Source organism: Solenopsis invicta, chromosome 4 (genome assembly GCF_016802725.1).
Source record: "Solenopsis invicta isolate M01_SB chromosome 4, UNIL_Sinv_3.0, whole genome shotgun sequence".
Lineage (NCBI taxonomy): Eukaryota > Metazoa > Arthropoda > Insecta > Hymenoptera > Formicidae > Solenopsis > Solenopsis invicta.
Window position 1 is genome coordinate 17,397,003 of NC_052667.1, and position 16,137 is coordinate 17,413,139.

The window sequence follows — 16,137 nt, forward strand, 5'->3', positions numbered from 1 at the left end:
GATCTAGATGCAAGCAAGCATCAATAATTAATAAGTAAAATTAATTTAATAAAACGTGATATTACTTATTCTTATTTGACTTAGAGCTGTGTTATGTCTGACAAGTAATCAGCGCAGACTTTCGTTAAATTTGAATGGGTATATAAAATCACAAAAACAAACATAGCACGAAGATCTAGCGACGACCGTATAAGGCGATTTTTATTCAATTTGTATTATACATTATCGGTCAAATACTTTCGTTTCCATTTAACTAGCTCTTGTTACATTACTCGGCAAGTTAGGGGTGGTTTTTCGACGACGAGGGATGAGCACCAAAATCAGATATCGCATATCTTGAGAGCACCAAAATCAGGAAACAGTTTAACACCGGAACCGATTCTCTATCACATCATAAAAAAGTACTTTACTCTTGTTCGTATACTATATATAATTGCTTTTTTGACTTGTATCCCCTAAAATATAATAAATATTTCAATTCTGTTTGTTGCTCCTAAAAGCACTTAAATAGCACTTAATTTTATGATATTTCTTTTTTTTTTAATTCGCGTTTTGTATTGGCGGTGCTATCTTGACGTCAATCTAGCACCGCCACTTTCAAATGTGAATTTCTGCTAAACTGTTTGAGCACTAAAATCAGGAATGGAGCACCTAATTAGCACCTAATTAGCACTTAATTTTGATATATATCTTGTTCACATTTTCTGTGGTGGGGGTACTAACTTGATAGAGGTTATATACTACGCGTTCGGAGGCCCTAACGGCCCCATTGGTCCGCGCCCCGCTGGAGGGGTGCGCTGGACGCACGGTTTCGCGGTTCGCGTACGCAATGGCTCGATCCCGCACGAACGTGTCAGGACATGCTTCAAGGAGTACTTCCTATCCTACATCAATTTAAAATTTAAATAATTAAATTAATTTTCAAGATCACTCCTACTGTTCCATACGTCGCACTCCTGCGCATACGCTTCCATAAAGCAATCCTCTCTCTTTCATATAATTTAATAAACAAAAACCGGTAAGAAATTATTTGATTTTATTTCATTAATTGGAATTCTTTTTTATAATTAACAAAATGGCAATTCTTTATAAAGCAACATGGGCAAGAAGATCCATCGCGGCAAAGCAGGAGGCCACAGACGCTTCTTGCGTGTACTCCGCCGTGAGTTAAACATAATCCGCGAGTTCGATCCGACGTAATTTTGGTCCGAGTTCCTTCCTGTCAAACTTTTGTAACTAATTACTTCCTTTAATCTTTTCATTTAAATAAATTTATAAAATTATTACCACTTAACTATGTTTATAAAACTATGGTTATAAAATCATTTAAACCTTATCCCACGCCACCACTCCTAGTCATGCTTCCTAAACCAATTAACCAATAAAATATAATTATAATAATTTAAAAATACAAAATAAATAAAACATTAAAATCGTCCGTGACTAAATTCCGGACTGGTGACAGCAGCTCATACAAAAATACAAAAATCATAAAATAAAATAACACTTAATCAAATCTCAAAAACGTCTGACCCACGCCCGAACGCAACATAAGTTATTATAATTTTCTAAGTTACTATTATATTTTACAACATTTGATTATTAGATAGATATTTAAATATCTAACAGCGTCAAGTTTTTGTAGTTTAAAATTTTTTTATTTTAATAAAATTTTCTCATTTCTGCTTCCACTTTAATTCTTTGAGATTAAATGTTGTATATTCCATTAAAACTTTTTCTATCTTTTGTTATATGTCCGCATCCTATAACAAAATGAGAATCGATATAGACAACTGCACATGTGCGACAGGGCAAATTTTTCCAGGGTAACAACGTACCTCAAATTACGGTAACAATTAGCCCCATTTGACACATGTAACATCTTGATACAATTTTTTGCCTACATATTAAAATGGACGAATAAACACTTGTGTATCATATTTCTGAATGTATATCCATCTACATAAATACTATAAATAATAGGAACTACCTTAAATAAGCGAAATAGACCAAAAAATTACGATGGATAAATATTTACTTACTTGATTTACGAGCATGTCTTTACACAGACCGCGGCGTAAATTAAGTTAAACGCTACTTGCGATATTGAGATAGTTGCCGCACTTGCGTGATCGGTTGTTGTTTTGTGACGTACTCAGAACATATTGCTATCTTTTTTATTTTGAAATTATAACCACCGTAACAACGTACCCTAGGAACATCTTACTCCGGCCTCCCCTACATGTGATCTGTATATGTGAGTATATTTGTGACGGAAGAACAAATATACTATTATTTAGCTCTTAAATGCATATTTAAAGCAAATATTTTAAAAATGTCTATGCAATACTCTATGCAAGAGTAAATACATACACTTGACGCGATTCGTGTCGTTGCCTAATCTCACTAATTTATATGATAGAACGACGAATCAAGTATTTTATCCTTTTGTTTTTATAAAACTGTGTTGATGCAACATATACTGATTGTGTTTATTACTTTTATCTTTTTTTATTAATTTATTTTTATTTTAACGATCATTTTCATGTGAGCTAAGAAAACTATATGGCAATGTCACACTAACACAACAATATAGATACATTTTTTAAAATAATGGCTAAGTTCTATCCTGTTAATAATGATGATTTTATAATAAATAGTGATAATGAAAATTGTAGCATTAAAATCATGGAAGTCACTCAGAATCATGACTTTGACAATATACGTCAAAGTCAAGGTTATTAGAACTGACTGACTTATAATAAATAATTATCAAAATGGTTTCTCTTCCATCGAATTATTAATCGACTTATAGAATCGCCTTTTTGGAACAATGTTTGGAACTAGAACAATTTTTAAGAATCATTTGATTTTTAAAAAAAAGAGGCTAGTTAAAAAAGTTCTTTTTGTTTCATTGTAGAACCATTAGGAATGAAATAATATCGCTTTGGAACAATGTGGTACAAAGTTAGAATAACCTAGAATAAAATTGTAACATTATGACCGATACTTGGATCTTTCGTTTTACGACTTGCCTTATAACTTAACCATTTTGAAGTTTCACGCTATATAATTTCAATGATATCAAAGTTCTGATGAATTATAACATCCAAATCTTTTAACGGCAACTTATTTTTTGTTTGTACTGAAGATGGTCTAAATTGCAGATTGAAATACTTATGTAATTTATGACAAGAATATATTATTGTACAATACATACACACAAATATCCTGTGTCTGGCTCTTTAGTAGCATTGTTCCGCATGATTAAGATTTATTCCAAAATTGTAATTTTCTACAAAAGGGGGACTAACTTCATACACTTCCTATCAATATAATTATTTTTTCTTATTATTTCTAGAATGATCTTTATAAAGAAGAATGCGGACCAGATTTACCACTTAGATGTTACGTTGGCGACATATCTTCTCGTTTAGGACCTATTAATATAGGAGAAAAGCGACAAATATTTACAGATTCCAATTTTCCTCTTGGTGGATCGATATCTGCAATAGGCAAATCTATTATTATTTTCGATAAGGATTTTGGCAGCAACAGATTTGCCTGTACAAATATTGAGCCTGATAATGATATCGTAAAATATGTAAATATTAGAAAACCACCGCGATTTGTGGTGTAAGTATTTACTTACAAAACAATATTAAATATTAAAGACAAAATATTTACAACTCAATTTTATATTAAAGATTGTCTTAAGTCTAATCGTAGATTAGACTTGAAACTCTATGATCCAGTCTTGAAACTCTATGATCCAGTCACTAAAAAACATTAATTATAATAGTAACATAATATCAATATTGTAATTTTACACTCAACAATAAAACTGTTACGTACACTGTATTTATATTGAGTGTGAAAGTATAACATTGATGTTATGTTACTATTAGTTGGTGTTGACCATTCAGTGAAATAATCGTACATTTTGAAATTATACCTATCATATCTTTCGATTTGATTAAATACAACCCGGGAAGTTATTATGTATTATTTCGATTTTAATCTTGTTTTATGTACATATAACTTACAATTAGAATTTGCGTAAAATCACAATAATCAGAAAACTAAAATTCTAGTCATTAAGTATATGTAGTTTAAAAGTTTTTTTTTTTAAGTTCATCTCTTGTAATCTTGGTTAATTAGATTGATTTCAGATATATTTTTGAGCACTTTTATTTAATTACCCAAGCAGCAAACAATATTTTTTAAATGTTTGTTTTGTTTTAATATTCATTTTCTCAACTTATTTTGGGAAAAAGTATTTATTTAACATTTATTTGACTTTTTTTTTCATTGAACTTTCATAAAAAATAATGATTTCTGAAAAACGTTTTTTAAACGTTTATTTAATATTATTTAAACATTTATTTTTCATGAATTATTTACTTTAGAAAATGATTTCAGTCAACATTTTTTAAACGTTTATTTAACGTTTTATAAATATTTATTTGTTATTAATAATTTTTTTGAGGATTTTACAAAATATTTTTTTAACAATATTTTATTTAATATTATGTAAACAATTATTTGCCATTAATTATACATTTAAAAAAACGATTTTAGTAAACAGTTATATAATGTTTATTTAATATTTTTTCAATATTTAGTCTTCATTAATTATTCATTTGACAAAATAATTTTAGTTAATATTTTTTAAAGTTTATTTATTATTATGTAAACATTTATTCATCATTAATTATTTATTTGGTAAAAAGTTTTTATTAAATATTTTTATATCATTTGTTTAATATTTTATAAATATTTATTTTTTATAAAATACTCATGTAAAAAAATTATTTCAGTAAACATTCTGTAAATGTTTATTTAATATTTGAACTATTTAATTTTCAATTATTATTTATTTTAAAATTTATTTAATAATTGTTTTAGTTCTTATTTATTTTACATAATTATTTGGAATAACAATTTTGAATAAAGTAATAAGAATTTTTTCATATTTAATTCAATTATTGTACCATATTGATTTTTTTCTAGTTGTATTTGTATTTAAATGAATAACAGAAAAGTTATTCCCGATGCTTTATTTGTGAAAATTAGTAAAAAAACTATAATTTTCCATGATTATAGAAATAATATACTTCAATTATATATGTTTTGTCTTTCGATAACATGTATATTTACTTAAACCACCAGTTATGTACGCGTATTAGACAGAATATTCATAAGACATCACAAAAAATCAGTTCGTAGTAATAACGCAACGTTGACCGGAGTTACAACTTGGATAGGTGGCCGCTTATAAACTTCCCAAAAAAAAAATTTCCGAGAAAAAAATCTCTTTGAAGCTGATGCTTCCACAATTAAAATATGATAAAATTCTATAGTATCTAGTTTCACAGAGAAAAAAATTTTTTTTTTATTTAGAAAACATTTTTATTTTTACTTTATTTGATTTTAAACACTTCTTTAACATTAATATAAACGCTTTTTTAATGAAAAAAAGACCATACTCATTATTTTTAATGTTTTTGAAAACGTTTCTGAAATAATTGTAAAAATATGAGGAAAAATTTTTTTTCCTGATTATTTTAACATTTAAGAAACATTTTTTGTGAACCTTAAAAAAACGTTTTTTTACCGTTTAATAAATATTTTCTTCAAATCTTTAAAAAATGTTTTTATAACATTTAAAAAAACATTTTTTTTTATAAAAAATAAACATTTTTTTAATGAAAAAAGAGGACTATACCCATTTTAATGTTTTTGAAAACGTTTTTAAAAACGTCTTTTAAATAATTTTGAAAACATTTTTTTAATATTTTTTTTTCTGCTTGGGTATGTATATATTTTTACATTTTTTATATACTTGCCGCACCTTTTTCTATTTTTACTTGACTTACATTTGTAAAGTATAATTCACTGAAAAAAAGAAAAGATATAAACAATAATAAGTTATAATGGACTGACGAAATTAAAATAAAACACAAGAATGGAAGAAGGCCTATGTCAGTCACAGCGGTTCTTGGTGCTGAATAATAATTTTTAATTTTTATAATTTCCAACTCAAATTGCGCGCCGCATCTTGTTGGATTTGAAACACAGTCATAAAGCCAAAATAGTAATATTAATGCTTTTAGAAGCATATACAATATCCCTTCTCCCCGGAAAAACTGTAAAGTATTTTATTGCAAAAAAATAACACCTGAACCAGGTTTCAAATCTGGATCTTTTGAACTCCGTGCGGGCGTCCTACCATTTCGATCACCAAGGCAATGATATTTTCTTGCAATTATTAATCTAAGTTAAATGAATTGAGTTAAGTTCTTCATTTTTTTCGTGTCGTGCCTATTCGGTTCTGATGTTGGCTACCATCTGACGATTAAGTTATGTTAAACGGGGGATATTATGTATGGTTCTAAAATCATTAATATTACTATTCTGGCTTCATGACTGCGTTTCAAGTCCCATGAATATGCAGCGCGCAACTTGAGTTGAAAATTTTTAAAATTAAAAATTATTATTAGACACCAAAAACCGCTGTGACTGTGAAAGAAATATGTTTGTTTATACATTTATTTTTACAGAGCGCAATTTTTAGAGGAAGTAAGAAAAGTGATGGGTATTCCTGAGTGGATGTTATCCATTGATAGCAGAAAGACAAAGACATTACATAATGGCGCATGCATACAATTTCTTTTGCACTTCAAAGGTAAGTACTTACCGCACCATTTATAAAATACACACCCTGGTGAACATTTTTTAATAAATTTAAATATCATTTCTGAAGTACTGTAAATTTATTAAAAAATAAATGATTACAAAGTCTTTCTATAAACCACCACGGTTGTTTATGCGTACAAATAAAATCGATTATTATTAACAACAATATTCAAATGTTTTGATCTCCTATTGAATCCTTTTCAATGAAAAATACGTAAATTATATTCGGAAATCGAAGAGATATTTTTTTTATACAGTTCTCTTTGTATTACATTTAAAATGCATGAAATCGTTTGTAAATTCGCACTATGCAACTTTCATGTGTTACACTAATGCCATGAAATAAAATTAAAGAGAGGTAACTGCAGAGATTAAAAGTGGTCACGAAAAGTGTTCCGTGTTCGTTGAACGGAATAACTTGGACCACAGCGTCGCTATGGAAACATTAATGACTCTTAACGATAGTTTGGTTATCGTTTACGTCATTGAGCTGATTTATTTTAAAAAAGCTGTATAAATGTATAATAAAAACAAAATTGTTGTTAAGAATTACAGAATAGACCTGCTAGATTTGATTACCCTTTTTTTTATATAGTTGGGAAACGCCTTTATGGGTCCCCGGTCCTGTGGGGACAGGAACGCAAGATATGTGAGATTCTCCGACCTAGAAGTGGCCGGCATACTCACTAAAACCCAACTTTTTCCGGCGTCTGGGTTCGGGACGGATCACGGGATCGAACTAGCATGCACCGCGATCCGTCCTAGCCCAAACGGGTTCTCGCCCAAGAGCAGGAACCCCTCTTCGGAGTTAGCGGCCAGAGCTCAACCGAGGTCGAGCCCCAGCCGTCCGAACCGGGATGCCGGGTGTGCGTCGGACCCCTGTGGAAGAGGGCCCTAGGTACGCACTTCCGCATCCCAAGCCCCAAGACGGGTCAGCTGGGCAACTATCCCGCTGATTCCGCCCGAGGCGTACCTCCTCAACAGTGAAGAGGGTAGGGCCCTCTGTCCGATCTAGTCGGCGCTGCAAGGGTCCCCCTCCCCACTGTTCCTTCTCGGCTATTCGAAGAAGGGGGAAGGAGGGAGATACAGCCGCGCCAGCGAGGCTTTCCTGGCGACGACATACGAGGTGTGTTCAAAAAGTATCGCGAATTTTGAATTTTCGCGGGTTACGTATATTCGAATTTCGATCTTTTTGTGGCGTTATGTTGGTACTCATGTCTCTCACTTATGCCGACAAGCTCGGCCATTTTGAATGTTCACTTAATTGTTGACAGCTGCTTTGCTTGCACGTGTTTTGGATCGTCTTCGATTTTTACCTATTCAAAAAAATGGATCAAAGAACCTGTATCAAATTTTGTGTGAAAAACGAAATTAAGTGCGCGGATGCATTCCGAATGTTGACTGTGGCATACGGAGAAGCTACCTTGGACCGAAGCAACGTTTATCGGTGGTACAAAATGTTCTCAGAAGGCCGAGAAGATGTGAACGACGAAGAGCGTGCCGGACGCCCGAGCACTTCAACAACAGACGAAAAAATTAATGAAGTGGAGAAAATGGTATTGGCCAATCGTCGAATCACCGTTAGAGAAGTTGCTGAGGACCTAAACATATCGATTGGCTCGTGCCATTCGATTTTTATCAATGATTTGGGCATGAGACGGGTCGCCGCGAAATTCGTACCAAACGCCCCTGCTCACACATCGTTGCTTGTGCGCGACTTTTTGGCCAAAAACAACACACTAATGATGCCGCAGCCACCGTATTCCCCAGATCTGGCCCCCTGTGACTTTTTCTTGTTCCCTAAACTGAAGAGGCCCATGAAAGGACGACGTTACGCTACGCTTGACGAGATAAAGACGGCATCGAAGGAGGAGCTGAACAAGATAAAAAAAAATGATTTTTTGAAGTGCTTCGAAGATTGGAAAAACCGTTGGCACAAGTGTATAATATCTCATGGGGATTACTTTGAAGGTGACAAAATAGATATTCATGAATAAATAAATAATTTTTGAAAAAACACAAAATTCGCGATACTTTTTGAACACACCTCGTAATTATTATTATCACCGGGACGCCGGCAATCTCCTATTGTAGGCAGGGATAGGGCGACGGGCTCACCCCATCCCTGCTCAGTCCCTCCCGCAGGGAGGTTGGAGAGGGAGGAGAACCTACTGATGTTGTTACAGGTATACCCTCCTCCGTCTCCCCCCTCCCCCTTTGCCGTCTTTCAGCGGGCGCGTTCGGGTCGTCCTCGCGCGCCCGCTCTGCCGCCTCCTTCTGCAGCTTCACAGTGCCGCAGAAGGAGGCGAGTGCGTCCCATTTTTCCAGGCTCTCTAATATCCTTCTCACTACTATAGATAGGGAGAGATCGTCTCCTTCCACGAGGGCACGGCGCTCGTCAACTCACGCGGGGCATTCCTCAAGAGTGTGTTGCGCCGTGTCTCCGGGCTCCGGACAGTGGTGGCACCTTGTGGTGGCCTCCCATCCAGTCCTCTCGTGCAGGTGCTCCCCGAAGCAGCCATGCCCGGTGAGCATCTGCGTTATGTGGAACGAGAGGCCCCCATGACCCTTCCCCACCCATTGTTCAAGAATGGGCCCAATGGCCTCAACAATCCTGAGTCCGACCCTGGCATGAGGGAGCCTCTCCTGCCAGTGCCGGAACTTCTCCCGTTTAACACGGGTTCTCCTCTCCAGAAGCGACTCATGCGCCACCGACCCGAGCCCGCGGGCATGCTTCTTCTTCCAGTCATATACCTCCTCTAAGGAGCACGCCACATACGCCCACGGGACCGAGCCCGCGAGCACACAAGCCGCCTCCCGCGACACGATGCGATACGCTCTCGCCACCCTGATGGCCATCTTTTGTTGTGCTCCGTGGAGCAGATCCACGTTTTTTGTGGAGGCCACCAGGGGGCCGCACCACACCGGTGCCCCGTATAACGCGATGGAGCGCACCACCCCCATATAGAGGCGGCGCGCCCCCTCGCCAGGGCCGCCAAGGTTGGGCATTATGCGAGCGAAACTCTGCACCGCTAGGCCCAACCTGGCGGCCATCCACACCCAATGTGGCCCAAAGGACCAGTGCGAGTCGAGGATCAGCCCCAGGTATTGCGTGTGGGACCTCACCTCGACCCACACGCCGTCCACCGGAATCCCCCTCCACGGTGGCCCTTTTTCCCGAGTCCCCCCAAGCCTCTGTTTTGTGGAGGGCCACCTTCAGTCTGAGCTGCCCGATCCTCCTGAGAACGAGAGGCAGTCATGTCGCCGCTCTACATCTCACCTCACGCCAGTCGCATTCCGAGACGACCACCAGGGTGTCGTCAGCATAACATACCAACGACATCCCGGCGGGCGGGTGCAGCCTCAGAACGTGGCTATACCCCACGTTCTACAGGAGGGGCCCGAGCACAGAGCCTTGCGGCAACCCCCTGCTGACCACTCTGCGAATGCACCTTTCGTCTCGGTCGACGCAGATGACTGTGCGCCCACAGAGATAAGTTCCAACCACCTCCTGCAGATAGGGAGAAACCTCCTTCCTGCGGAGGCCCTCCCTAATCTTTACCCAGGGAAGAGTGTTAAAAGCGTTGAAGATATCAATACTGATCGCCAACGCCACCCCACCCCGAGAGACCACCCCTGTCGACCAGGGATTTCAACCGTCGTATCGCGCCGACGGTTGATCTCCTCGGTCTAAAACCGAATTGGTAGTGTTCCAGGTCGGGGCCTACCTCTGTCATGTGCGTCGTGAGGCGAGACGCTATTATTCTCTCGAACAGTTTGGTCACCTCTCTGATCAGGCAGATCGGGCGCTTGGACAAGGGATCGCCCTCAGGCCGCCCGGTCTTCGGGATCAGGACTAATCCGGCTTCTTTCCACGAGGTCGGAAATTGGCCCGTCTGGAGGTACCTGTTAAACAGGCGCCTCAGCTTGTCACCGAAGACTCTCAGGGCGATGGACCAAACCTTCCCCGGTATCCCATCGGGACCCGAGGCGACCTTCTTCCTCATCATTCTGTCCACCGCCTATTTGAGCTCACCCTCAGTGATACTGTACTCCTCGGACCGTTCACCCTTTGCTTGATCCCGGCCGAATCGTCCCGAGACCGGGCCTCCACTTCCTCGTCCGCCGGGAAGAGGGCGGACACGACATCCCTCAGGAACCCCGGATCGAGAGTTTCCGTCCGCGGGGTCCCGCGTTCCGGACAAGGCGGTAGGGACGCCCCCACGGATCCTCGTCCAGGGTCCCGATGAGTTCCCCTTAGGCATTTGATTTTGCTTTGGCGATGGCCGCCTGGAGGGTCTTCTTCGCCCCACGATACAACGCGTATCGTCGGGATGCCTCCTTGTCGTCTACCCTTCTTCGCCGGCGGTGCCTGGTGTACTGGCGACGCGCGGAGTTGCAGCTCTCCCTTACAGCCGCAATCTCCGACGTCCACCAGTACATCGCCTTCTTTGGAGGACCTTTCCCCTGGCGTCGAGGCATGGAGGCGTCGCAGATCTGCGTGAGTGCTCCGCAGAACCACTCCGCCTCCGCCTCGACGTCAATGTCCTCCTCTTCGGGTGGCGCCTCCCACGATTTTGCGACGGTGATCGCGTCACAGTCGAGGCGCTTCAAGGCTCAGCGAGGGGTGGGGGGGGGAGTATCTAGCACTCCCCGGTCGGACTTCTTCTCTCTCTGAAAGCCTCGGCGAGGAGATCCCCATCACAATATACTTGTGATCGGAGAGAGTCTCTTCGTCCAAGACCGTCTAGTTTGTAACCTTGTCGTAGGTTGACTCCGACCCAAAGGTGATGTTAATCACGGAGCTCCCGCAGGCTGACACGCAGGTGGGCACCGATCCTCTATTAATGACGTGGAGGTCAAGCTCAGCGAGCTAGTCCTCCAACATCTCGCCCTTGGGGTTTGTTGTAGTGGACCCCCATTGAACGGATTTGGCGTTGAAATCGCCCGCCACCAGCACCCACCCTGGGTGCAACCGGCGGACGACTCTCCCGACCTCGTCCAGTCTCTCCTCGTACTCTTCAAGCGAGATGTTGGGGGAGATATAGACCCCCACGACAAACCTGGTGCCCCACCGGCACGCGACGAAGCTCTCGCCCCTGTTCACAAGGACGAGCGAGAGCTCCGTGTTTCCTTTTCTGACAGCGATTGCGACCAGACCCTCAGTGTCACCCCGCCACCTGCTATCGGTGGGGGGACGACGTATGGCTCGGCCACGATTGCCGTATCAATGTCCCAGGAGGTCCTGAGCCCTGGCGGAGTGATTTATATTGGCCTGGAGGAGACGATGACCAGCCATTAGCGAGCCGTGTCCATTGCCTCCTCCTGACTACTTCCTGCCCGCTTTGTGTCCACTACTGGACCCTCCTCTGTCTCCATTGTCGCGTCAGAGTTGCGAGAGATTGTTACTCCGTTGCGCCTTCCACCGCCCTCCCTTTTCTCAGGAGGAGGATTACATAACGGCCCCCCAAAACGGTGCCCGGCCGGCCTGCCCAGATCGGCACAAAGCGGGCATTTGAGTTCTTCTTCCTCACAGCGGCCGGCAGTGTGGCCGTCGCAGCCACACCTGTAACATCGGCCACTTTGATCTACCATCGAAGTACAGTTGCCGATGGTGTGGCTCGTTCTCAGGCATTTATAGCATTGTGCAGGTCTGGGTCTCAGGGCTTCAACCTTGGCCAAGACCCATCCCACCTGTATCCTTCCTACCTGCACCAGCTTATGGGCCGCCGCGGGGCACCTGAGCCATACGCTCCCCAGTCCGCCTCTTGGGCGCCTAATATCGCCGACTTGGGTTTCCCAGGTCTGACAGCCCCCGACTCTAGCTACCGCCTCAGTGACTGCCAAGGCATCGGTTTCGTCGTCCAGGGCTGATAGCCGGAGCTCGGCTGTTTTGACGGGTCTGGCGACCTTCACCTCGTTTTTATTTAGGTGCTCGCAAAGCGTGGCTGCCAACTTATCTGCCCCCTCTTGGCTCTGCTCACCGGGGACTTTGTAAATGATCGCCCCCGTTCGAGCCCTTCTGGAACGTAGCGACTGGATGCCTTGCTCCTAAGGTCAATGTTGTTTTTGATCTTGGCAAGGGCATCCGCCACCGTAACCTTTGCGTTGTCCACAGCTGTTAAGACCACCGCAGCTATAGTAGGGATATATTTTATTTTTGGTGCTTTCTTCTCATTAGTTTTGTTGGTCTTTCCCTTGCGGGTTCCGCCATACCCATTTTTAGCTGGTGCTGGCGCCGCCGTGGTCCCAGTCTTTGCCCCTTTCTTAGCCAGTTTTGCTTTGGCCTTTTTTTCCTTCTTTCCCACCACCGTTGTCCAGGTCTTCACATTGGTCGGCGTGGTGGTCGAAGACGCCAACGCAGTAGAGGCGAAGTTGGTGGGTTCCCCTCTAACGTTTTCGCAAGGTTTTCCTCCACTCTTAGAGACTCTAGAAGCGCTCTGAGAGACTACATAAGGAAGGGGTACCCCCAGACCCTAACGCTCAGTCGCCGCTTCCACTCTCTTTTTCCTGGCTTTTTGAACCTTAGCCAAGGGAGGTCTCCACGATCTCTCTGGTAGGAGCCTCTCTTCGATCGATGCGAATTTCGCGTCGATCATAAAGCCAACTTTCTTTAGCAGCAAGTCAAGGAGGCCGTCCTCCCTGGTTTGCGGGTTCTTTTCCTGGGCATCGGCATCCCTTGATGTTGGCAGCGGTAGGGCCTGTGCTTCCGCCGTTTGGGTTGATATAGTAGGGCGTCGTTTTCGGACAGCGTTGTCCTTGGCTTGAGCATTCTCGTCCTCCGAGGAGCTGAGGATTCTTCTGTTAGGCCGGCACCTGCTGGGCACCGCTGAAGAGGCACAGACGGGCACGGCCTTCCAGGTTTTCTCCTTCGCAGCTGCTTCGTTATTCTGGCCCTTATCATCAAGCTGTTGCTTGATTTTTTGAAGTTCCTCTTTGAAGAGGTCATCTTCTTTTTTAAGTTTATTATTTACAGACTGCAACCTGCGAACCTCCTCGTTTCGCGATCGCTCGCTCATTTCTTTGAAGACAGACTCGGCAAGCGTCGCGATTTCTCGCAGAGCCTTTTTTGTCGTTCTCTTTAGTCTTTTCCTCTTTAGTCTTTTCCTATAATTTGCGATTTCCCTGATTTGGGCCATCCCATTGTCCATTTGAATTTTTAGTTCCTGGACGGTCAGATTTTTTAACATGGCTTTAGCCTTGCCTTCCTTTGATTCTAGCTCCGAGAGGGCTTTAGCCGCCGGGTTATTTTTATTGGCCATCCAATTCTGAATCAATTCGGCCTCCGCTTGAACGTAAGCGTCCTCGCGGTCTTCAGCCGATATGGTCCTGCGCGTTTTGGTTTCTTAGTCGCCGTCAGAGGAGGACCCTTTATTGGCTCTCCTCTTCCGGCTTGCGTTTGTGGCGGTACTGGCCACCGTGGCCGTCGTTGCGTTGCTGGTATCCGACTCACCACCATCATAATCAGCGGAGTAGTGCATGAGGAGATCTGGTTCTACCACCATGCGTTCCGCATCCTCTGCGAAAGCCACAATAGCTGAGGAGGCCCCACCACCCCCCCTCTTTTTAAGTGGGGGATACTCCCGTAAGGTGTACGGGAGCGTCACTCTCACAGAACTCAAGACCTTTGTCTTCATGGCCTTAAGTCCCGGCTTCCTAAAAGAGCCCTCATCACCATTTTGGGTGAAATATTCCAGCCCGCCCGCTGCGGTGTAGGGGCCCCTTATGTAGGAAGTGTCCTCCCTACCCTCCCGCTGGGGCTACATCACCGTAGCCTGTGGGCGCTGGGGGATCCAAAGCGATTTTTCCACTCTCAGCGCAAGTGTTAGTGCTCACGCTCCCGCCTTGATTTTTATTGTTGTTGTCAGTGTTCATTTTTTAGTTTATCCCACACCTCGTGACGGCTGCACCAACCGGCGTATCTCCCACCCCCCTCCCCCAATATGGGAAGGGGTGCCGCGGGTACTCCCGGGGGTTCGGTTTATGGCGCTGGCACCGGAATTAATCTTCCGGTGCCTCCAGCCCCTTAATTACCGCGGGCGGGGTAAGCCCCAGACTCTCGCGGCTTTTGAGGGTCCGCCACCTCCGACAGTGGGGGGACCGTCACGGGTGGCGCCACCCGGGGAGCCCCACAGATCGGGCAACGGAGGTGACGCCCCCTCCGCCGTGGCGACCAGCACGTCTGCCGTGAGGTACACGGCTCTCACGACAGACACACCACCACCCAATGTCCCGCTTTGGAAGGGGCGCCGTCGCGGAGACACCGGGCACTTGCGTCTTATCCCGAGCCCTGCCTCGGAATATTTCCGAGCGGCCTCGGGGCCGGCCCGGTCTGCAACCTTGGGGAGAGTTTCCCACGAGATGCGCGTCGGACCGTCCACCGCCGCTCTGAACCTGCCCCAGAATATTTCCGGGCGGCCCAGAGACGACCCAGTTTGCTGGATCCGGGAGTTCCGGAATCCCAGCGGCCCGTCCACCATGTACGATGGGACCAAAATGCCCTGATCCGGGAAAAATCCCTTCACAAGAGCGTCCGGTCCCGCATCACTTGCCCCGAACCCCAACCTCGGAAAACATCCGAGTGGCTCCGGGGCTGCGTCGGCCCGAAACTCCGGGGAGAGTTTTCCACGGGGACCGCGCCGGGGCATCCACCGCCGCTCCGACCCAAACCCGGATCAATTCTGGGCGGCCCAGAGACGGCCCAGTCCGACAGGTTCGGAGATTCCAAAGTCCTGCCGGTCCGTCCACCTCTCCCACTCCCCCCATGCTAGGACGCAAGCGGCGAGAGCGACACTGTCCCCAGTCACAGAGGTCATCGGTCCCCCTTTTCTCAAGAGGCCCTCTGCGCAATGCGCCTTAGGCCCTGCGTTTGCTTTCAGACTGAAAGCAAACGCCTTCGCTGGTGATCTCTTAGACCCTCTTCACAGGAAAGAGGGAGCTCTCTCACCACGACAAGGTGGGTTACCGTTGAGGGCGTAGATTTGATTACCTACTTTTGGAAAAATTGATCCCTGGATATTAACAATACGCAAGCACAAATAATTAACTAAAGATTTATATTGATGTTCGGATCTATTAAAAAAATGTATCTATTCTGATTATCAATATAAAATATATTGCCCATAACTAAATATTTATATTCAATTAATGTGTAAACAATTTTATGTTATACAAACTGATTTTAGTTAAAGTTTAGTTGAAATAAACTGCAAGTAATTCTGTATTATTATAAATTTTATACGATTATTACAAATAAAATGTACTTAACTATACTATCTTTAAAAATTATCAAAATTAATTATAGAACTTACTTTTATACTTCTGTTTCAATGCGCAATGTGACAGATTGTGGCTGCATTCCCATTTCGTCTCACTCAGTGCAGTACCCAGTGGCCGCCATTTTGCTGGATACTGCACGTACTGGAGAAGCATTCCCAA

General features: G+C 42.9%; 1 protein-coding gene across 2 annotated transcripts in view; it reads left to right on the forward strand.

Moving 5' to 3' along the window:
* LOC105197011 overlaps window positions 1-16,137 on the forward strand; it is a 255,685-nt gene that overhangs the window by 211,182 nt on the left and 28,366 nt on the right. For both annotated transcript variants that reach the window (XM_039447795.1, XM_039447796.1), the window contains 2 exons: window positions 3,362-3,636; window positions 6,564-6,688. In XM_039447795.1, the coding sequence (XP_039303729.1) occupies window positions 3,362-3,636; window positions 6,564-6,688 (400 nt within the window). The remainder of the gene's footprint in view (window positions 1-3,361; window positions 3,637-6,563; window positions 6,689-16,137) is intronic.